The 23,083-nt window shown below is 43.8% G+C and overlaps 1 protein-coding gene across 8 annotated transcripts in view; it reads right to left on the bottom strand.

Annotated features, from left to right (window-relative positions):
- Nucleotides 1-23,083, bottom strand: part of HERC3 (HECT and RLD domain containing E3 ubiquitin protein ligase 3) — a 43,887-nt gene that overhangs the window by 16,711 nt on the left and 4,093 nt on the right. For 6 of the 8 annotated variants that reach the window (XR_001463456.4, XM_046940078.1, NM_001039298.2 and 3 more), the window contains exons 3-12: nt 11,383-11,542; nt 9,860-9,936; nt 8,528-8,749; nt 6,019-6,110; nt 4,882-5,012; nt 4,148-4,308; nt 3,555-3,631; nt 2,635-2,759; nt 2,032-2,091; nt 256-367 (exon numbers count right to left, since the gene is read on the bottom strand). Coding sequence is in view for 5 of the 8 variants with exons in the window: in XM_046940078.1 (XP_046796034.1) it covers nt 256-367; nt 2,032-2,091; nt 2,635-2,759; nt 3,555-3,631; nt 4,148-4,308; nt 4,882-5,012; nt 6,019-6,110; nt 8,528-8,749; nt 9,860-9,936; nt 11,383-11,542 (1,217 nt within the window). In the remaining 3 variants the exon portion in view is untranslated. Of the gene's footprint in view, nt 1-255; nt 368-2,031; nt 2,180-2,634; nt 2,760-3,554; nt 3,632-4,147; nt 4,309-4,881; nt 5,013-6,018; nt 6,111-8,527; nt 8,750-9,859; nt 9,937-11,382; nt 11,543-23,083 lie in introns of those variants that run through there. The other 2 variants (XR_005859124.2, XR_003074728.3) reach the window with 2 other exon arrangements.

The following is a 23,083-nucleotide window of genomic DNA, read 5'->3' as shown; positions in this document are numbered from 1 at the left end:
ATTTCAGCAGTCATTTCAACCATTAATTAGGTGCCATGAAACAAAACTTCTTAAAAGCAAGTTTTTGAGGCAGATTTTGAGAACATCAAAATCCATCCAGGTCAGTGGAGATGTATTCACTGATACCATGACGGATCCAGCATGCAGATCTGAAATACAGATGTCCCCCAAAAACGTGCTGTTTCTTGCATGTAACAGAGGCACAAAGCTTTTCATTCCCCCTAGGAACACCTAAAAACTTGTAAAGCATAATACCTGGTCTAGGAGAATTGAATGTTGCGAGTTCATCAGCTTCTCGAACAGCACTCTAGTGGAGTTCAAATCAATCCCTGGGATCTTTGGACTGGTCTTAAAATGCTCATCAATTCTACAAAAAAAAAAAAAAAAAAGATCACAGACATAAGTTGAAGGAAGAGAAAACACTACCTGTGTATTGGCTTTGTCTCAGAGCAAGTGAGAGGACTGACCCCCAAAGAATTAATCAGACTAGAAGCACAGCAGGATTTCAAATCTCGCTAAGGACAAGATGCACAATGCCCCCTTCAGACCTCCTCTGGGCCTTGTTTAGATTTAGGATTCTTGCAGATAAAGTTTATCAAACTCTTTGATATAACTTCACAGATGCCAGTAAAAATACAAGGAGAACTGCTACAGTTCCACTGACCTCGCGGAATTCCCAAGTATGACACTATTTATCCCCAGGAATGTGTTTTATCAGACACACTCTGAAGGAAACAGTACCTACTAAACACGGGATGCATTTATCAGGCTGCTGGTGCAGCTGCAATGAGAAGTTAATCATAGCCTGCTGGAGTAGTTATCTCCATAACAACATGAGCACCAGGCTGGAAATAGCTCCTCGGAGTCACACTGCTGTACAGGCAGCTTCACTTGTAGTACTGCAGCACGCCCAGTCATACAGACACAGAAATGCTGCTTCTCTACTCAGCCCCCTGCACCAAAGTGCTGTACTGCAAACAGGCCTACATGGCATTAGGGTACTGAAGGCATACAACAGGGTATCAGATTTATCATTCATTTGGTCACAGACCTGTAAGTACAGTCTGCACTAGCCGAGGCATCATTAAGGTGGAAAGAGAACTGCACTGAGGTGAACAAATCACACACTCTACTCCTTTCCAAGGAGCCCTGACGCTATTTGCAGTGGCTCAAACACTTGGAGACCTCACTGTTTTAAACCAACACGACACACCTCTCCTGCCACAGCCACATGTTGCCTTTTTGCAGTGCTACAGAAGAAGCCATTGTACCAGCTGAAAAAATGCAAGAATAATGAGTAGCTTGTTTTCTTTTTTGAGCTGCTTTTGGAAAAGATGACTCAAAGGTTTATTCAGAGTAAGTAAGTCATCTTCACCTAGTTACAGGTCATTTACTCATCACGTCACCATAAAAATTCCTCCTCCACCTCATCTCACGCTGTTACCTCCCCAGCATTTACAGACACAGACAACACAGCCCTCCCCAACCCACAGCCTTTGACTCAGCTATGCATATTACATCCTTGTCACCACCTATTGTTAGTTACACCCATTTGAAACTCCTGCTTTCGTAAGCAAAAGCACAAAACTTCCCACAACTGATGTCCCCTAAAAGGAGAGGGCTTCCATGCTGGCCTGCACGTATTTTTCTAGAGCAGGCTGTGTTGAGGTACAATTCCACAATCAGCAGCCTTCACCAGCTAGCTCAGCTGGGTATGAGACTACTCCAACATCTGGCATTAATAATTTCCTTTAACGTCGCCTTACTATCCCTGTCTTTTAAAGTTTCTATTCATTTTGTAAGGAAAAATAACAAGAATGACAACTCCAAAGAATCTGCACCACTTACAGTACACTCACCATGCACTTTCTTAGACCCAGCTCTGACCACCTACCTCTTCAGTAGACACTCTTTGCCCAATCTCCTGTTTGATCAGAACAATTAAAGCCCACTGCAACAGGTGAGTGACAAAAAGAGATTCCAGTCTGCCTCAAGGGAAAGCTACAGCTCTTGACTCTGTTTTTCACTTACTTCTTCTCCAAGAAGCTTCCATTCCAGCAGGCAGCCGAGGACAGTATCTGAACGACATTACTGTTTGCAGCAGGAAGACAAAAGAAAACAGGGATAGGAGGTATAAACAAATGTCCAAGCAAATCTCTTCAGACATCTTCCCTTCATTCTATGGGAAACAATGCCAAGATCACCCCATTATTCAAAGGCATAGAGGTTAAGGAGCTCACTCAGTATCATGTAACAGTCCTCTTTGAGAAGAGGGATGTTAGCAATGCCTCCTTTCCACCTACTCTCCACTTCTCACAGCAGGCGGGGAAGAAATTTAAACAGTCTTCTTGCTGTTTTTCATGAACTCTAAGAACATAATGAAGACCAACTTTATAGTCAATTTCCCACCCACTATTTGCAATATTCTGAGGCAGCCTTAAATTCCTCTGGTTTTGCTAGGAAGCTCTAACCTGGTATCCTTGTGACTGGCACTTTGTCCTCCCCTCGCATATGACCAAGAACCACACACTTGAAAGGGCCGCTGAATTTCAAGTGAAAACATGGCACGGAAGCCAACAAAATTATTTAAACAAAACTTCCAACAAACGGCTTGCCCAGTGCCACAATACCTACTTGACAGAATTAGAACTGTTCTTTTCTAAAAGCTTTTGCCTCCAGACATCTATAGTTTCATCATTTATTAAACAGGTGTAACGTGTTTCATTTATGGTCCGGAAATCATCAGCAGGCAAGGAATTCTGTGAGAAGATACAGATTTCAGCAAAGACAAGGCTTGTACAACAATTCCTTCTTATTAAAAATTTCTGTTTTTTATATACAACTGATAGCTTTCTGGGTGTGGTCTCTGAACAGGTTTGATTAGGAAGCTGCAGCATTACTAATAAGTCCAAAAGGGAAGGCACGTAAAGGAATGGAAAAAACCAAGATCACCACCAAATACGTTTTCAAAAGGAGGAGAAGATAAAACAAAACAAAGTATAATTTCCTTAAACGTACCAAAGCCCTTTCAAATAACATTGCATATAAACAAAGGCTTGGTACATTTATTTTACAGCTATATCCATCCCTCAAATGTGTATGTCAAACGCTTACTGAAAAAAAATAAGATGACAGAAGCACAAAAACTGCCCACTGTTCAGCTGATCTGACAATATCCCAGTGTGTATTCCACTTCCTTACACTCTCATCACGTGAACCCCACTGTCTTGGGTGACAGTGGAATAAAGCAGTCCATTACTTCCCTTATGCCAAGGAAGTAACTCCCCTCCCTGATGAACAAACTGATATCAGTGTCTTCCCAATCGCTCTTTGACATGACTCAAAAGGAAGGCAACTAAAAAGGTTGTAAACCTCCATACTGTTGTAAATTAGTGCTGTCCTTGATAAGATTTGTAAGGTAGAATGGACTCCAAAGCACCACCTCATTTTCAGGAGATCAGTAAAGGAAAAAAAAAAACACAAAGGTGTGATCTGAGGGTTGGGGCAGGAAAATAGATTTGAGAAAATACGAGAAGATATTTAATTTGGTTTACCTCATATTTGGAGCAAAGCACGAACGTTTGGTCTCCTCCAGAGAAGATGTGTTTAACAATGTGATATTTACAGGCATCTGTTGAGGAAAGAAATGTAGTTGCATTAGAGGCTGATTAATCCTTCTTTGCTTTCCCTCCCAGGCCACGTTTGCAATGCCAATGTCTCACGCTTTACACTACAAGGAACACCCAGCTCCTTGAGGGTAAGGCCGAAATGAGAAGGAACCAAAACACTTGAGCACTTTGTTTGAGACCGACATAGGACCTAGCAGTAGGGAAGATTAGTAATTTCTAAATAGCAACGAGGCTGCTATTTATGTGAGAAACCAAAGCCCTCAGAAATCAGTATTAAAACAATATAATGAAGGCTCAAGATGACCAAATGTTGAGATCTGCCAAGATAAGAGAGGGCACACAGATTAACAGAGAGCAAGAGGTCACCCAGTAATTCCACAGTGCATTTGGGCCACAGGAATGAGTTTCTATAGCTATTTCAAGTACTTACAGAGTGATGTCAAGGTGGTTTTAGATCAACATGGTGAGATGAAGTGACTTATGCCCGTTTGCTACTTCAAATCATTCATAGTACATACCAGGTTTCCCTGAGAGTTGCCCATTGTGAGCTGCCCAGTGACCCTTCACGGGAGAGGGACACTTAACATTGCAAGTGTGCCCAGTTCCCAGCTGGCCTCTTGTTCCACAGCCGAATGCATAGATCATTCCTGAAGAAGGCACAAAGGCTAAAGTGTGATGTCTGTAACAGAGATGGGTACAAAGTTTGGGCCATGTTTAACAATTAAAAGGAAAAAAAAAAAAAACCAAACCTAAAATTTATTCTCACTTCCCCCAGGGCAGAAGCTGGTGCAAAGCACCAATGCTCAGCTTCTGCCACTTGATGGCACCACTTTATAGGATGCAGCTCTTCAGGTGGAAGTGACAAAGAGCAGCCTGCAGGAGCACACAACTCATATCAGGATAACAGACTGATTCAGCTTAGTCATTTGCTAAGCCTGCACACATAAAAGGCAACAACATAACGCTTGTGTTACTAACTTCTTTCCTCCTGAAAGAGGCTGGAATCTTGTGACCATAAGGGGCTGCAGCCCTACGGTCTGTCTTGACCATTAAAACAGAAAGGTGTCTATGCCTGGGGCACAAAAACCAATCTCCATTAGAGGGACTTAAAATCTTCCAGGGAAATAAAATTTACATTAACTTAATTTTGACACATGTGATGCAAAAGCAAGACTATTCCTTCTATTTACAAGACTCGGCGTCAGCATTAACCTCCACTGGAGGAATACTTTTGACTGCACACAGTACTCACCTGCCACAGGCAATCTGGGACACTTCACTGCCCATCAGCTCAAGAACTCTTCGGGGGTTCACTTCATCATTCATGGAATCATGTCCCAGTTGCCCGCAGGAACCTGCACCGAACGTGAACACCCCTCCACTCTGTTAGCAAATCAGACAGCATATTCTCCATTTAGGACCCATATCCCAGCAGCATCTCTTTGACTCCAGTTTCACTACGAGCTCAGGCTTAAGCAGAGATTGCTGGGGATTCCAAAGGATTCAGCAAATAAACTTGTGTTCTGCTAATGCAGCTTCCAAATAGCTATCTCGTCACTCATCAGTGTCAGAATTATCTCTAGGTATGCCTACAGAAGACAAGCTTCTCCCTACCATTACCAGATGAGCCTGAAATCTCAGTAGGTTTAAACGTGGTTCAACAGCACCCATTTCCACTATACTATACATCCACCTCTGTCAACTGCTGCTCAAGAAGACTGTGACCTTCTTCCCTGAATGAGAATCACACTCTGGTCTTGTACAGTAGCTTTCCTACAGGAACCTCAAAATCAGCTCTTTCAGTTCAATCTGCAACAGAACATTAAGGCACCAACCCAGGAAGCAACACACCTAGAAGTGGCTGCAGTGAGGCAAGAAATGAACACTCATCTTCCAAATGCTACTCATATTCTCCGTCTACTAAACTACACACTACTTGGAAACAGCAGTAGGTTTGGAATTGAAAACCTCTTGTAAATGCTCTGAGTGACTGCTAACTCTCTGTTTAATAGTCCATTCTGTCTGACTTGCCCTTTATTCTGAGGCACAATAACTCTATCTTCCAATACAACATTATGTTCACCCTATTGGATATTTGGTAATATGTTGTTTGTTTTTTTTTTTTTGCACAAAGCTCATTTCTTTAAGTGATTCACCTGAGTTTTACTATTCATTGGCATGGATTGCTAACATCTTCATTTTAAAAATAGCACTGGTTCACGCTAGCAATGAATCTCAGATTAAACTATAAGACTACTTTCCACTTAGTCTCTTCTACAGGTGTCAGATAAAATAAGGAACGGCATTTGCTCTTTTCCACCATTTCCTAGGAAAATAGGAATTCAGGCACGACAGCAGCAAGGGTTCCCAGCATTGGGAGCTTCTTTACCTTTGTTAGAACTGCTGTGTGTTCCTCTCCACAGCTGATGTAAACAACCTTCTGAGACCGCAATAGCTTCACATGGCAAGGGGATTCTCGGTCTGCGTAGAACAAAGTAAAGGAGCTGTTTCATAAATACAGTCCCAAATGCTTGAGAAAACCACTGGCAGTCTGATTTTTAGACATATTCCACAACTCGGGTCACAATGGAAGTTTTATCAAACATGGGAAAAAAAAGCAGATCCTTAATTACTCCTCTGCTGCTTTCCCCTTCCATTTTTAACAGGTTTGCCCTGGTTCAAGAGAAGTGGGAGAAAGTGAGGACACAAATGCTGAGGATCTCATATAAACTCCACCTGCACTTGCAGTGTGGCACAGATGACTAGTGTAGCCGAGCGACACCCACCCTCAGCCCCATGCTCCATTTCAGCTCTTTGCTGATGACTGCTAACATTTGTTTCCAACACCATTTTTAAACCTTTGTCTCATACAAAGCAATTCTGACGTGGGAGACACCAGCGCAGCACACATGACAGCTAAATCCCAAGGCGTATTTAAATGCCTAGTCTTCCTTCTCCTGTCATCCCTTAAGAAGATCCTCATGCTTGCAAAGGCTAATCTTTGCCAACAGATAAATGATGCCTTCCTCCCTCACTTCTAATCACCAGGGCTCTCCCAAGGATGAATACACTCAGCAAAGTTATATGTTTTACAATGTAAAAAATAAGTTGCATTTCAAGGAGCAGTGGGCACCCCAAAACGTTTAGACAGTAAAGGGAATGGCTGCTTCTTTTGTACCAACAAAATATCAAGTCCCTACCTATAGAAGCTGGTCATTTTTTAAGACTCAAGGACTTGACAGGTGGGTTTTTTTCTGTGCAGCGAAAGGAAAATAGTCACATTCTCATGGATTTAGAAATGGGAGCAGAGCTTTTTCATTTGCGTTGTTCTGTACTTCAGCACTCCCATTTTTATTTTGACTGTAATTACATTTATCTCTACAGCATAATTGTTTAAGTAACAGTGCTGCAGAATACTCATGCTCTTAATTTTTGCTGTTCATGTTCACTGAGTAGAATTCTGCCTTACCATGACTCACTCACCACAAATGCCAAGTATTTATGACAGCATCACTTACTGAGTGTTAGCAGAGTATGATCTCCGGCCAACACAGTTCCACAAGCAGATGCCCCTTATGTTTTTATTTAAGACAGCCCCGTGTCAAAGTAAACCTTCTCATATATAAACTACAGCATTTCTAACAGTGCTGTGCTGAGATGAGAAGCATCCATCTGTCAGTCTACAAGGAAAAAACACAGTTGGTCTTATACTAGGTCAATACTCTTGCTGGCACACGGCACGAGAGAACAGAGCTGGAACATTTTTGAGAGGGTGCAAAGTATGTTACAAGTCTTAAAACTATGTTTTATATTCATAAAAGTGCAAAACAAGGTAAAAAGATGTTTAATACACTTGAGCATCCTGTGCTAAACTACAGGCTGTTTTTGAGTAATTGCTTTAAATATATGTTTCAGGAGGTAGAGTGGGTTGTCAAATTGCATCATTCCATGGTACATAGACAAAGTATGAGGTAATGCTTTTCTCTTGCAACACACAGTGTTTATAAGCTCCTACACAATCTAACATTTATAAATACGTACACCTCTTGTACACACTCATGCAAAATAAATTACCCATGCATGCTGTATATCATGTCTATCTATAGACAGTAACCTGCTTAGATATCTAAAGCTACTCAGAAACTACGCAGAAAAAGATGAAGAGACTGATGTGAAACTCCAAAGAAAATCTTTCATTTACTTCTACAAATAGTAATAAATATATTAACAACAAGCTGGGGGAATTTGGGCTTTTCAGATCAGTTGCAGCGTCACGTCTACTCCTGAAGCCTTTACGAATCAGTCTTCAAGTCTGTTGATGACCAGGCTTTGCTGAACTTGACCATGCAAAAAAAAAAACCAACATACCACTGGCCCCGTGTGTCTGAAAGAACGTGCAATCAGTAAACAACACAATATTTTACAAGAATGAGACAATTTGCGTTGCCATCATTTTGTAGCACCAGTCAAAAATGTGCTGGCAAACCAGGGGATGGGTTGAGTCTCCTGCTCCACTTGGAGACCCTTTTCCACACCAACTTCAAACGAAGTGTGGACACAGTGTTTTTGAGGGAAGAAGAAAAGAATCAAAGCATTTCCTTGGGTGCCTGCATCTCAACATTTGCATTTCAAATGCTTTTTTTCTCCTTTTTTTTTCTTGGATTTTCATTCCTTCATTCTCACTAACAAACACAGGGGAAAAATGTGTTTCCTAAGAATGAAAATCCTGTAAAATCCTGTAAAGTCCACCAGAGACCGTTTCTCTGCCCTCTCCTTCCAAAGGAGCTACTGAGGTCTACACATCTGCTCAGTAAAATCAGACTGCCAGTGCAGAAAGAAAAGTGGCACTCAGCCAAAAAAACCCAACCTTCTTTCACCTAGGAGCACAATTTTAATACCTCGTTCATCACTTAGTCCCAGCTGTCCTGAGCTGTTCTTCCCCCAGCCAAACACAGCTCCTGAGAGAGAGAGGGCAAAACTGTGGGCTCCACCTGCAGCAACCTGGGCCAAAGGGATCCCATCAAGAGACTTGACACGCTGTGGACTTGCTTGGGACGGACATTCTTTCCCCAGGCCCAACTGACCATAGCTGTTCTGCCCCCACGTGAAGAACTGGCCATCTGAAACAAAGAAAGAAAAAAGCTGGTCAACAGAAAAGCAAGTTTGTCAAACTGAACAAGCACTAGCACTGGGGGCTTCTCTCCCACCCAAACCTCATGATGGAAAAAGCAAGCAAGACATCCTTTGCTATAAGCCCAGTGTGAAGCCAAAAGGTAAATACACAGATGCATAACCGAGTGCAAAATACAATATCAGACTTCTGTAACTTAAGCAGCGTAATGAAGAATGGTCCACATGTTGCATCTGGAAAGGGATAATTTTGACACAAAAAAATTAACTCCACACATTTGTCTACAAGGGCTGCTCCAAAAGTGATGCCTCCTTTTTTTTTATTACATTGGCCCATGATGTCAGAAGAAGATGGTGGTGGTACGGAAGGAGAGGCTGAACCTTCCTGCCAATATTCCCTTACATTTTGTTGCTGCGCTACAGATGGCAGCAGAGGGGCACTCTGACAGAATGGTACCTGACATGGAAGTGCAGATGAAGCAAAGGTGAGGAACTGAATTCCTCCATGCAGAAAAAATTGCATCCACTGACATTCATCAACACTTGCTGAACGTTTATGGAGACCAAACAGCAGATGTGAGCACAGTGAGGCAGTGAGTGGTGCATTTCAGCAGTGTCCACAGCAACAGTGAGTCAACTCCACCGGTACAGATTTTTACAAGCATGGCATGCAGACTCTTGTTTATTGCTGGTGAAAATGCATAGCTAATGGTGGTGGCTATGCTGAAAAACAGTGCTTTGTGAGTGAAAATTTGCTCTATCGAATAGTATTATTGTGCTCTCTGTATGTGTTGTAGTTTCCATGAAAATAAGTAGGAGGCATTATTTTTAGAGTGACCTATGTACATCAAGATGGAAAGCTGTTAAGTGTTCTTGCCATCATTTAACAGTGAGGCAGTGGGTGGCCTGTGAGCAATGTTTCCCTTCTTGACAGTATTGGCAACACTCTTCTACGATGAATGTGGTACCTGATCTACTTCAATGTCTCCCATTTGTCCTGAAAACAGTTGAGATAGGGATGTCCTTGGAAATACGCCACCTTGGACATAGAGCAAAACAAGAGCAGAAATCTTAGTAATAAATAATGAACACTACAGTACCTGCTGCCAAAGCCAGGCAATGCCAGTTTCCACAGGAAATCTGCAGTATTGTCTGTTGGTTCAGTTTCTTTATCAGCCTGAAGAAGATGACATTATTTTAGAATAATCATTTACAAATACAGTATCACATTAGGTGAAATTATCACTTCCATTTGGGTACTTGTTCTAGACAAATATATAACCTGTGATTTTGAGAAGAGGAACAGAATTTTGGAGGTACTACTGATCACAGATGCAAATCTATGAAGAGCTTTAGACACTGGACTACCAACTCCAACTATTTTTACTGCTATAAAAAAGATTGCAGACATCTGAAAATGGTGAAAAAAATCTGGTCTCTCAGCATCTCAATATTCTTTTCCAGGCATTGACATTTTTCATGTCATTTACACCAGGGGCACAGAAGTTTCTAAGAGCTACAGCACCACAACCCCTTCATTGCTTTGCACAGAGAATAGCACATCAAGGTTCAAGTTATTTCACAAAAAAGTTATTTTTAAAATGGCACTATCGCACTGGCATCTCAGCCTGCCTCTCTTCTTTACATCAGATCTGCCAGCAAGTAACAAGCTTTCTTCCCACAGAGCCCTTCAGATCAAAAAAACGAGTATGCTTTCGCAACTGGAACTCTTTTCCTTTAAATACTGTCCCGTGAATGACAGCCACCCTCGACACGTGTCCCAGACCTCCTCTTCTAGCTCTGCATTGGATGTATAGTTGGCGCCACAATAAGAGACAGAACACATCTGTCATTAACACAGCATGATACAGCATCATTAACTACAAACAGACTGGTTATCTTCATTTTGGTAGTGAGCTGAGGCCTATAATCTGTGAACTGCTTTGGATGGAGGAGTCTTGGTGTCTGACACTGGCCCCAGCACCATCTATATATCCTTATTCTTAACACTGCTACTGCTCTGAGACAGGCAAGATGTATTAAGCAAGTCAATGAAGAAAACTGAGCACTTCCCTAACACTTCTGAGCAACATTCACCATTCAGAATTGCAATGGTCTGGTTTAGCAGCATTGCTGATAAGCAAAAGATACAATACAAACAATGCAAGAATTCCAGAGACAAGGCACCAGTTCACCTGTCCATATTTTTTGCCCATTCTTGAAACGTGGCTCCTGTCTCAGAGATACAATGCAATACAAACATACCACACAGCATTTCTATTCTGGGGTTCTCCCTCATGTACCTCCTGTCTCGCAGAAAACACTGACATGTTTTTCATTGAGGAAGCTGAACTTGTTCTAACTTTCTTCTCTGCGCCTCAAGCACTGAAGATCAGAAGGGTTGTCCTAACTGTACTTCTTCAGAACTTGTCTAGTACTCAAAGAGTGCTGAGAGGGAAAAGGAGGAGCGTCAGGCTCGTACTGGTACATGGGAAGTGCCCAATCACCAGCCCTTTGAGCAAGAGCAACACTCCCACCAACTCCAGGCCAGAAAGGGAAAAATCCCTGATACAACACTTGCAAGTCGGTGCCATAAGGAAACCCAAACCACTTAAAGACTTACCTTGGTACTGTCACTGCATCTTCAATAGTGGTGAGGCCCAGCTGTCCATCGCTGCCTGCACCCCAGGAGAAGACCTGGCCCTGGTCGCTGAGTGCCACACTGTGGGACTCTCCGCAGGCCACGTGCACTATGTGCTGCCCTGCCAGGGCTCCAATTGGTTCTGAGAAAAAACAGAAAAACACTTCCATCACAGGACTTGTCTCATATCTACATGCAGACAGCAGGTCTAGACTAAATGGTAAGCAAAGCCATTCAGATAGGTTCAGTGATGCCCAATTTAGTTATAAAACACTTCCTACACAAGCAAAGCACCAGACCTTACTGAAAATGTATAGCTGCTGAGTTCTTCCAAAACCCTGATCTGTAAATCATAGGATAAAGGCAGATACACGTCCTCAAGCACAAAAGTCTACATGCAGCCTCACAGACACACGGAATCAAACAGACTTTCAAACAGATGTGGTGTTTCAACTCAATCTTGACGTAGGGATCAACATGGACTCCAAAGTTTAAAAATCCTGTAAAATACATTCAGCCTTCCACACCTCATATGCCTAATGAAGACAAGTCATCCAAAAAAGTTAAACAATCCAGCTGTATCATGCTTTACTACTTGATGGATGAAAACAGACATATTACAACACCCCTGGTGCTAAGCTTGGAACAGGTCCAAACCTATCAACCTATTACTATTTCTATCTATTTCTAAGCTCACAAAAAAAAAAGTAATAAAAAAGCAAGAGGACCTTACAGAAGAATAAAAGGGAAAGAAAAGTCCTCCTCTGGAAGATTGCCCACAATTTATTTTTCATCATTATGTCATCTTAAGCAATTGAAATAGGTTTGACAACTATTCTTACAACATCAATAATCAACTTTTATTCATTATGCAGACTTTTCACAAACAGACATGAAAAAGTGCTGTCTTATAGCAAAGCACTGGAAATAGCACACATCTGATGGAAGATGTCCTCACAAGCCAAACAGAAGAAAAGCTGGAATTTTTCTTCCCTGAAAAAATGTTTCAGAGTAGACAAAGAAGATTCAGTCTGCTCTACAAGGCAATGATTAGTTTCACTAAGAGTCCCAGGCTAATGTCCCACTTATCATTCTATGAGATGACACCCCACATCAAGGGCACCTAGATATGTATCACTAACATCACACCAAAATCTGCGTACAGATCGATTTAAATGTCTTAAGTCAATGTAAAGGGGACAATTCCTAGGCACTCCTAGGAAGGTTTGCCTTCTAAGTCTGAAAGTGCAAAAATGGGAAGTAAATGAAGCCTTAAAGCATGTTATGGGAGGGAAAGGTGATAATTCTTTAAACGCATATTTTCTACATGAACAAAATGCTACACCAACATGCACTTCCTTTCACTCAATTAATAGCCACAGAGGCACAGTCCATATACAGTGAGCCCACAACGCTCCAGAAGACCCTGAGGCCTGGGTCTGTATGCCTCCCCACATCCAAATCATCTGCTCAAGGGCTGTGTGAAGAGCAAAGACTGAGGTAAAAAAGTTGCCGAGTACCTCAGCCTTCTCCTTGTCCGTTGTTATGAGCCTGCCTGTACTGCTCGCTTGGGGGAATACATCTTCTTGGACATTCCTTTTCTAGTTGATGTACCTACAGAAGCCTTTCCTGTTCCTCTCTGCCCCACTCGTGAAGTCTAGCTTCAGTTGGGCCTTGACCTTCTTGATCTCATCCCTGCACAGCTCAGCAGCATCCTTATACACTTTCTCGGTACTTATCCCTGCTTCTTGGGCATGGCCTGTGCATTTTTTTCTTGCTCTCCAGTTTGACCATTAGGCCCCAGTTCAGACATGCTGGTCTATTACCTTCCTTTCCTGACTTCCCGCCTCTAGGGATGAAGAGCTCTTCTGAACTAAGCAAAGCCTCCTTAAAGACCTGCCAGCTCTGCTTTACTCCCTTGTCCATGAGGACAGTTCACCAGGAGGTTTTATTGACTAACTCCCTGACGAGCTCAAGTTGGCTTTCCTAAAATTTACTCTTTGTCCCATACCCCTCAAGATCATGAACTTCACTATGTATGATCCCTACAGCCCAGGCAGCCTCCAATCCTGATATCATCAGTCAGTACACTTGTGCTGGTGAGCAGCAGCTCCAGTATTGCAACCTCCCTGGTCAGACTGTCCATTACTTCACTCAAGAAGTTGTCCTCAATGCATTCCAGGAGTCTTCTGGATTGCCTACAGCTCACTGCGCTGCTTTCCCAACAGATGTCATGGTGGCTGAAGGCCCACAGCAAGATGAGAGCCTACAACCAGAATACATCCTACAGCTGGAAAACATCTGCATCGACAGACTTCACTTGATCAGGTAGCCTGCAGTAGACATCAACCACAAGGCTCCCGTTGTTGCCTTGGTCTCTTAACTTTCACCCAGTTTACACATAAGCATTGCCTGCTGATCTGTTTTATATTCACTTGCATATATAATTTAGGGATCCTATTTTTAAACATGAGTTCTAAACAACCAGCACCTTCAAGGACCAGCCTGTTGCGAGTTAGCAACATGACACAGGGTTCTCATGCCAGGGAGATTTCTTTATTGCTGTGATGATCATGATGATGATTCTCTCTATCTCTACTTTTCCAAGCAAGCCTTTTATATTCTAACACACATATTCAACACATTTCCACTAACAAGCAAGCAAATTCCATAGCAAGTCTTCATAAACAGCAGAGAGTTTATCTTATGCCTAGGTACAAAACACCCCTGTTTATTTAGACCTTCTGTCTCCTTTCCAGAGCCTCATTATCAGCGAGTCGACATTTGATGAGGTCGAGCAGACCTCTCCATCTCCTATCTCCCATCACACAGTCAAGGTCAATCACAAACAACTTAAAAGACATCTCAAGAGCAATTGTGGCTATAGTCTCCTCCTCTAAGAGAGAGATGGCTCCCTCAGACATGGAAAAAGCTGAGGTACTCAATGAGTGCTTTGCCTCAGTCTTCACTGGTGGTTAGGCTTCCCATGTCTGCCAGGACCCTGAACCTCTAGGTGAGGGTGTGGGGAGTGGATTCTGTCCCGCTGCAACAGTGGAACAAGTCCAAGACCTCCTCATGCCATTGAATGTATGTAAGTCCATGGGGCCGGATGATATCCATCCTAGGGTTCTGAGAGAGGTGGTCGATGTGGTTGCTGAGCCACCCTTCATCACATTTGAAAAATCATGGCTGTACGGTGAAGTCCCCAGTGACAGAAAAAGGGAAACATTACTCCCATTTTGAAGAAAGGGAGAATGGAAGACCTGGAGAACTACAGGCCTGTGAGCATCACCTCTGCACCTGGGAAGATCATGGAGCATATCCTCTCAGAAGCTATGTTAAGGCACATAAAATACAAAGAGGAGATCTGAGACAGCCAGCACAGCTTCACCAAGGGCAGATCTTGCCTGACCAATCTGCTGGCCTTCTATGATGGAGTGACGGCATCGGTGGACAGGAGAAGGACGACGGATGTCATCTACCCGGACTTCTGCAAAGCCTTTGACATGGTCCCTCACCACATCCTTCTCTCTGTATTGGAGAGGTATGGATTTGAAGGATGGACTGTTTGATGAATTAAGAATTGGTTGGCTGGACACAGCCAACGGGTTGTGATCAACAGTTCTATGTCTGGGTGGAAGCCAGTCACAAACGGTGTCCCACAGGGGTCAGTCTTGGGACCAGTACTCTTCAATATCTTCATCAATGACACAGACGATGGCATCGAGTGCACCCTCAGCAAGGTTGCAAATGACACCAAGCTGAGCGGTGCAGTTGATACACTGGAGGGAACAGAAGCCACCCAGAGGGACCTGGACAGGCTAGAGAAGTGGGCCCATGAGAACCTAATGAAGTTCAATAAGGCCAAGTGCAGGGTGCTGCACTTGGGCTGGAGCAATCCCAGGTATTTATACAAACTCGGGGAAGATCTCCCCGAGAGCAACCCTGCGGAGAAGGACTTGGCGGTCCTGGTGGACAAGAAGCTGGACATGAGCCAGCAGTGTTTCCATGGAAACACTGGAAGGCCAACTATGTCCCAGGCTGCATTAGAAGAGGAGTGGCCAGCAGGGAGAGGGAGGTGATTGTCCCCCTCTATTCAACTCTTGTGAGGCTCCATATGGAGTACTGCATCCAGGCCTGAGGTTCCCAGCAGAAGAAAGACATAGACCTCTTGCAACAGGTCCAGAGGAGGGCCACTAAGGTGATCAGAGGGCTGGAGCACCTCTCCTGTGAAGAAAGGATGAAGGAATTGGGCTTGATTAGCTTGGAGGAGAGAAGAGTCCAGGCAGGCCTCACTGTGGCCTTCCAATATTTGAAGAGAGTGTATAAACAGGAGGAGGAAAGACTGTGTACAAGGATGGATAGTGACAGGACAGGGGGGAATGGTTTTAAACTAAGACAGGGGAGGTTTAGGTTGGATATTAGGAGGAAGTTTTTCACACAGAGGGTGGTGACGCACTGGAACAGGTTGCCCAAGGAGTTTGTGGATGCCCCATCCCTGGAGGCATTCTATGATTCTATCAGAAAGACCAAGACATCATATCCACTACTGTACCTGAGGGAACTGGAGCACCCCGGGAGATGGCAAAAGCCTATTTTGATGACCTCCCATCCCTTTCCTTTTTCAAAACATTAAGTGCTTTGGTAGTTGGTATAATTTTTTGTTATTTTCCAGAGTGTCACATAATTATTCTTTCCTTATAAATGATGCATCACTGCAGTCAGATGAAGGGTGAAACAAGTGAAGTTTGTTCTTGGTATTGTGACTTCAGTATAAAACTGAGCAGAACAAAACCCTGGGAGCAACTGAGAAGGGTTGCAGGAGCTGTGCAATGGTGTTTCAACATATCATAAAACTCAGAAAAACAAGTTCCAAGAAGTACACACTGACCCAATCTTTTATTTCTGAAGCAATCAGCTGTTTCAATACAGCACCAACACTCAGAAATCATTCATCAGTTCTTCTATCTAGAGGAGTTCCCATTTTCACTTCTTTTTTCTGTCAGCATAAACAGACGTATCAAGGCTTGACTTCTATTGATCTTAGCCTTGTCAGATCTTATCATAAAACAAAAATGAATAAAAGATTCAGGTCTAGGCAAAACTCTTTCAGGACAGCACTCTTCTGAATCATAACAAGCATGGTTCCCAGGGCTGTTTGCTTGCCTGTCTGTGGACTGCAGGCACACTCCATCCAGCAAAAGCTGGAAACAAGTGGTACAGGTTTTTGTAACACAGCTCTTGACAGTGCTGGAAACCGCAGTAAAGCAAGGCGAAGACTGAAAAACCCTTGAAAAACCCATCTTCAGACCATAGCTTCTCAATTTACAGAAGGGGGCTTATACTTTGTCCCCACGATGTTGAAAAGCTATGCTACAAGATATTCAGTGTCTAACACTACTGGAAGCACAAAGCACCCAATTACATGGCACTGGTTTGGGTGTACAGGCAGTGAATTATTGATCGCAGTCTCCTAGTAAGCTTATCAGACTGCTGGTACCTTTCCAACACATAGCTTCCATCTCCTTGCAAGACAAGCTTTTGCTAGAGGATGTGGCAGAACCCTTCAGCCATACGGGTACTGTGATGTACATGGACAGCACCAGATGGCTTCTCCTGTCTGAAATCAATGGAGAGCCCTGAGGTGATGCCTTCAGTGGCAAAACCTGGATTTCTTCCGTAGTGAGAAGAAGCTGATGCTTGGAAGAGTTCCAAGTGATTTCAGCCTTCTTGGATACCTACCCCAAACTCCTCATGTCCTGCCCAGCTTGACAATAGGCATTTGTTCATCCTGAGTGCTTCTCTCTGTGCAGGACAACCTGGGAATCAGGCCTAGCCAGCACGGTTTCATGAAAGGCAGGTCCAGCTTGACCAACCTGATCTCCTATGATCTAGTGACCTGCCTGGTGGATGAGGGAAAGGCTGTTGACACAGTCTAGACTTCAGCAAAGCCTTTGACACTGTCTCACTGTCACAGAAACCTCCTGGAGAAAGTGGTGGTGAATGGAGTTAAATCCAGTTGGCCACTGGTTATGAGCGGTGCTTCCCAGGGGTCAGTAATGGGGCTTGTCCTGTCCAGTATCATCATTGATTATCTGGTTGAGTAGATTGAGTGCACCCTCAATAAGTTTGCAAATGACACCAACTTGGGAGGAAGTGTTGATCTGCTTGGGGGTAGGAAGACCCTACAGAGGGATCCAGCAATCAGGCTGGATTGCTGAGCTGAGGCCAATGGGATGAAGTTTAACAAGACCTATCCTGCACTTCAATTCAACAACCCCATGCAAAGCTGTAGGCTCGGGGCAGAGTGGCTGGAAGACTGTGTAGAGGAAATGGACCTGGAGTCAACACCCAGCTGAACGTGAGCCAGCAGCATGCACAGGTGGCAAAGGCAGCCAATGGCATCAGAAATAGTGTTGTCAGCAGGAACAGGGAAGCGATCACCCCTCTGTACTCAGACTGGTGAGGCTGCATCTCCAGTACTGAGTTCAGTATCGAGCTGTCACTACAAGAAAGACATGGAGGCCCTGAAGCATGTCCAGAGAAGAGCAACTAAGCTGGTGAGCAGACTGAAGAACATGTCTTGTGAGAAGCGGCTGAGGGAGCTGGGATTGTTTAGTCCAGAGAAGAGGAGGCCTACGGGAGACCTTACTGCTCTCTCCAAATACCTTAAAGGAGGCTGTGGTGAGGTGGGGGACGACCTCTTCTCCCATATTAACTAGTGATAGGACAAGAGGGAACAGCCTCAAGTTGCGCTAGACAAGATTCAGATTGGATTTTAGGAAATACTTCTCTGAGAGAGTGGTGAGTCACTGGAACAGGCTGCCCACAGAGGTTTGGATGCCCTATCCCTGGAGGTGTTTAAGGCCAGATTGGATAGGGCCCTGGGCAGCCTGATCTAGTACTTGATCTAGCAGCTAGCAACCCTGCCCTGCCTGTCACAGGGAGTTGAAATTCGATGATCCTTGAGGTTCTTTCCAACCCGGGCCATTCCATGATTCTTTTGAAGATAAATAACAGTGTCACCTTATTAGATGGAGGAATGTGCTACTAACAGCATTAGCACTTATGGACTCATGATCCAACAGCCAAAAATCCCCATGAGAATCCTGCTATTGCATTCAAGAGGTACTCCACGAAAATGCAAAATACAGCCCAAATGTATAATCTAATCCTGTCAGCATACAAGGAAGCACAGGAGTCAAGACAGCTTCTGTGGCTCCATTCACACATCTCTGCTGCTGTCAGCAGTAACAACAGCTTCATGAACACACCTTGATGATGACAGAAAGCCTCTGCTGGGGTTAGGTGCATGACACATGCAACACATAAGCAGCTGGAATTACCATGCTGACAACATAAGTCTCTGCGTGCAAGGCTGTGGGAGGAATTCAGCTTTGCACCTGCACAGAACAAGAGCAGACCCCTCTGAGTGCCCTGCTCACAACAGCACGTTTCAGAGATGCTTCTGCACGAGGAGCTCCTGGCTCTGTTTCTAGGCTGTGAGTAGATCTGCCCTCTCTTTCTGCCTGCTGTTCTCATCTGGTGCACGGTAACCCATTTTGTTTTCCACTTTCTCTTGGTATGGAGCAAAAGCTCTGAAATAGGGAGCAAGCAAATATTTAGATCATTGCTTTTGTCAATTGCAGTTTACTAAATCCATTGCAGACACTGGGCTTTACAAGTCCAACTGCAAATATTGAGGTCATCCTTTTGCGAACTGAGGGAAAGGAGCAGATCTGGACTTTTTAATCAGAACCAAAATACATGATGAGAAGCTCTCAGTACATCTGGCCTTTCTCAGTTCCTACACATGGGTCTGTTACAACTATACTCACAGGAGTTGGAGCAGCAGTCCCATCAGAGGGACTGACAACAGCAGCACTGGTGTTTGTAAGGCTGATAATTTGGTTATGGAGGAAGGAATGTAAATACATGGCTGACTCGTTAAATAAAAATGGGCAAAAAAATTTGCAATAGACAGCAAAGGACAGGCTGCAGCAGATGAAATTCAAAGGAATGCTGTTGGCCACATGAATAGGAGCACTGGCAAGTGTCAGTGGCAGTGAGCAAGGACAGCAGGCCAGGAAGAAGGAAGAACAAGCCTTTCACTATAACTCATAATACCCACACAGGGGTTAACATAGTCACGTGGCAGCTCCTAAGCAAACCTTATAAAGGCAAAAGAAAAGGGAACCAACATAAAGTTGACAGCTCTGCTTAGAAAGCAGCACTCATCTCCCAACACTGCAAGAAAGAGAGATCTGTTTATTTCTTCCCCGCAGTTTTCCCCCAGATGTAGCACAACCTCCCTCCTAGCAGCCCTAATGCAGACACATGCAATACACACACACTGGTGAGGACTCAACAATCCAGAATACATCCAGCCTATCCTTGGGGCTCAAGTCACTGCCCTAGGAGATAAGGCAGGAGCTGACTCTTATCCACCCACAGTGCTCAATGCTGCAGGGCACTTCTTACAACTGGAGGTGCTACCTCCCTATCTTTTCATGTTATTGGAGCAGTTTTGCACAGCAGGACACATTTTGCCTTCAAGGAAGCATTTCCTATTTTCTTCCTGTAGGGAGGCTAGATCTTCTAAGTGCACTTGTGAGCCCCAGGCTGATGAAGGAGGGTGGAATGTTTAAAAGCGCCTGGTGTGTTCCTCACTTACTTCCCTTTTAATTCCATCCTGCAGTGATTTGCACAGGAACAGAACAAAGTCACACCAGCACAGTGCAGACTCCATACACCACACTTGTCCTTGCTTTCAATGACATTACCATCTATTGCACAAGCACTGCCTGAGCAGAAGTCTGCTGATAGGGAGGAAATTAACAGCCCTATTAAACACTTACAAAAGGACTTTTATTTATTATTAGGCTTAGTAACTTCCAGAAGTACAGCAGTTTGATGTCATTTGAACACACCATCTTTTGGGATCATAAAAAATATGTTTCTAGAGTACACGCTCAAGTCTCACCCCAACTCATAAATTCACAGGACAGCTTTTGAAGAAAGCTCTTCCTGAAAACATATGCTTTAGCAAGAATACTTCAGAAATAAAAAAAGAAGGTGTTAGCTGAAAAACTCTCACAGCTTGCTGCTGGATGTAGAGCAGAAGTTGCCTGTGATCCCCAGCTGTACTTCACTTTTTTTTGTTTGTCTTATGAAGAAAATTGGTCTTTTGGATATATCCATGTTAAAAGGAATAGAAGTAACACGTTCATGTGGGGCTCATACAGGTGACCCGTTTGAACGCTCAAGTAGGACACATTATCACAAACCTTGGGAAACATGAAATATTTTGTGCTTCTCCGCTCAAGGACGTGCAGTGTAGTCATTTAACAGAGGGTACCCTGCACAACAGGCACGTCAAAGCCCAAAGAATTACCCAATCCACAGGGCAGGAGGAAGATCAGAAATGTGCAGTGATGTCACTGGAGAAATGCAGAATAATCACATGTAAGATTTGAAGGGCATTCTGGGAAAAGTACAGATGATCACATCTCCATTTCTTCTTCAGGAGCTTACATAGGCAGTCAGCTGCTTAAAAGGCAGGTCAGGTGTTAAGAGTAAGCATTTCTTCACATCTCTGCTGCAGGAGCAGCTGTTTTCAGCTAGCAGTCACACGTGTCTAAAATGTTTGATTTCTGAGAAGTTAGATGCACGCTGAGCCTCAGCTCTGTGCCCAACCAGGGACAGAACTGTCTCATATATTCTGTGAAAAGTCTATTTTGTGGCATTTCCTGGCTCTTGTTTCAAACTTTGTGGAAAGAGAGGAAAACAACACAAAAGTGGAATGAGTGGTCAATACACCAATGGGTCACGCTGCCAATCCAGAGGGATGTGGGGAGGCTGGACTTGCTCCCTTCCATGGCTACTTCCAACAAACACAAACTCTACCACCTCTACTCCTGCTCTGGAGCAACCCAGGCCTCCCACATGGCCTCCCTCCCAGCCAGGAAGAGGTGAAAAGAGGAAGATCCATACGAAGAGTCCTTACAAACAGGTCACACATCTGAATTCTCAGCTGTTACACAGTTAAACACATCACATATTAAGCATATCACAGTGAGCATCGATGCTTCTGACCACTTCAGCCCCATGCTGAAGTTCATGTGCATTTACATTTGAAAAGTGTAAGGTCACTGTGTTCAGAGCAATCCAGGTGATCTGTATCATCTACTGCAATTTGACTTCATAACATTTGTCGCCGCTGCAGCTGTGAGCAGATAGGTTTCACAACACAAACTGAGGCAATGCCACCCTGCAGTATCGGCATCCACACAAGAAATTTAATGCATGTTAACACCTGATGATGCTCAGGAGATTAATATCAACTCAGACTGATTCTGCACAATGGTCGACTCAACTTTTTTGACCAGGAAAATCTCCAAATTGCTTCCCCTGAAAAGTAACAGCAGATGAAATGGCACTTCCAGAGGTCTCTACTGATTCATTCAGTGGAATGCACTCAACACAGTAATTTGTTTCCTGCAGTGGAGAGGTACAAAAAAAAAAAAAAATTCACCTAACCGGTTGCATTCTATCTCAGCATTACATTCTCAAGCTCAGCAAATGTGATAATAAGTACAGCTTTTTAATTAAGAAGGGTCTCTCATTTCAAAAGGTGCTAAAGGACTGCTCTAAGAGGAGCTCCTGAAACAACTGGAATAGTATCTTGCATGTAAACAGAAGGCACCATGGCAGAAAAACAAATTAAGTATGTGGTATACACAGTGAGGGGAGAAAAGCAGCTGAAGTCTTCAAAAGCATTTACTGCGAATGTAACAACTCTTCACCCCTTGAAGCCATTGGTAAAACCAACAAGTTTTTGAAGAAGGAGAAGAAGGAGAAGACCAATGTTCAGCATACTGCAGAGTCCTAGAATGTTACTGATAAGCAGGTATCACCTTGGGTGAAAACCATCTCTGATGAAATAACATGAGCACGTACACTTAGAACCACTAACTGAAGCTTTTAGCATACTGGCAGCATAAGTCTCTCTCACAGACAAGAAAGCAGGAAAGGGAACAAGAAGCTTCCTCCTTGAGCACAGACCTGGACAGTAGGACAGGTATCACTCAACTTCTCTGAAGTCATTGAGCATTTTCATGCAGCCTTCAAGAGACCCCCGTATGCTTTCATGCTACTCTGAAACACAGCCAAGCCATGGTAAGCACTCCCTAAAGCACGAGGGGCTCTGCAGAGGCTGCCCGTAGGGGACAGTCAGTCTTTTGTCACAGGGAGCAGACAAAGCCCACTTCCAGCTGCCCCCCTTGACTAGGCCGGGCTCAGGTTCACACTGCAGAGGTCAGAGCAAAGCAGCTGCAAGATTCCCATTCCATACATCTCCCCGTTTCCATTCCTTAGAGGCACACTAGAAACTTTCCATCACCTTCAACAGCTCAGGACCCTCTGTCCCACACATACCTCTCCATGCAACTAACAGAGGGTAAGAAACATGATCTTTGGCATATCTTCCTATGCAGAAGGTGCAGACTGTCTTTATTCTTTACAGGGAAGGGAAAACTGAAAGATGAGGTATGCATTCTTCTTGTTCCTATTTGCATGGAACTGAAAAAAATCAGTTCCCAGTGCCACAAGCCAAAGTGGACCCCCACAAGCCACATGTGGGAGGGGACCCTCCTCTGGTTCATTGCTATTAATGAAGCTGCAC

This window comes from Gallus gallus, chromosome 4 (assembly GCF_016699485.2).
Source record: "Gallus gallus isolate bGalGal1 chromosome 4, bGalGal1.mat.broiler.GRCg7b, whole genome shotgun sequence".
NCBI lineage: Eukaryota > Metazoa > Chordata > Aves > Galliformes > Phasianidae > Gallus > Gallus gallus.
The sequence above is the reverse complement of the archived record's forward strand: the minus strand, read 5'-3'. Positions and strand labels throughout refer to the sequence as shown.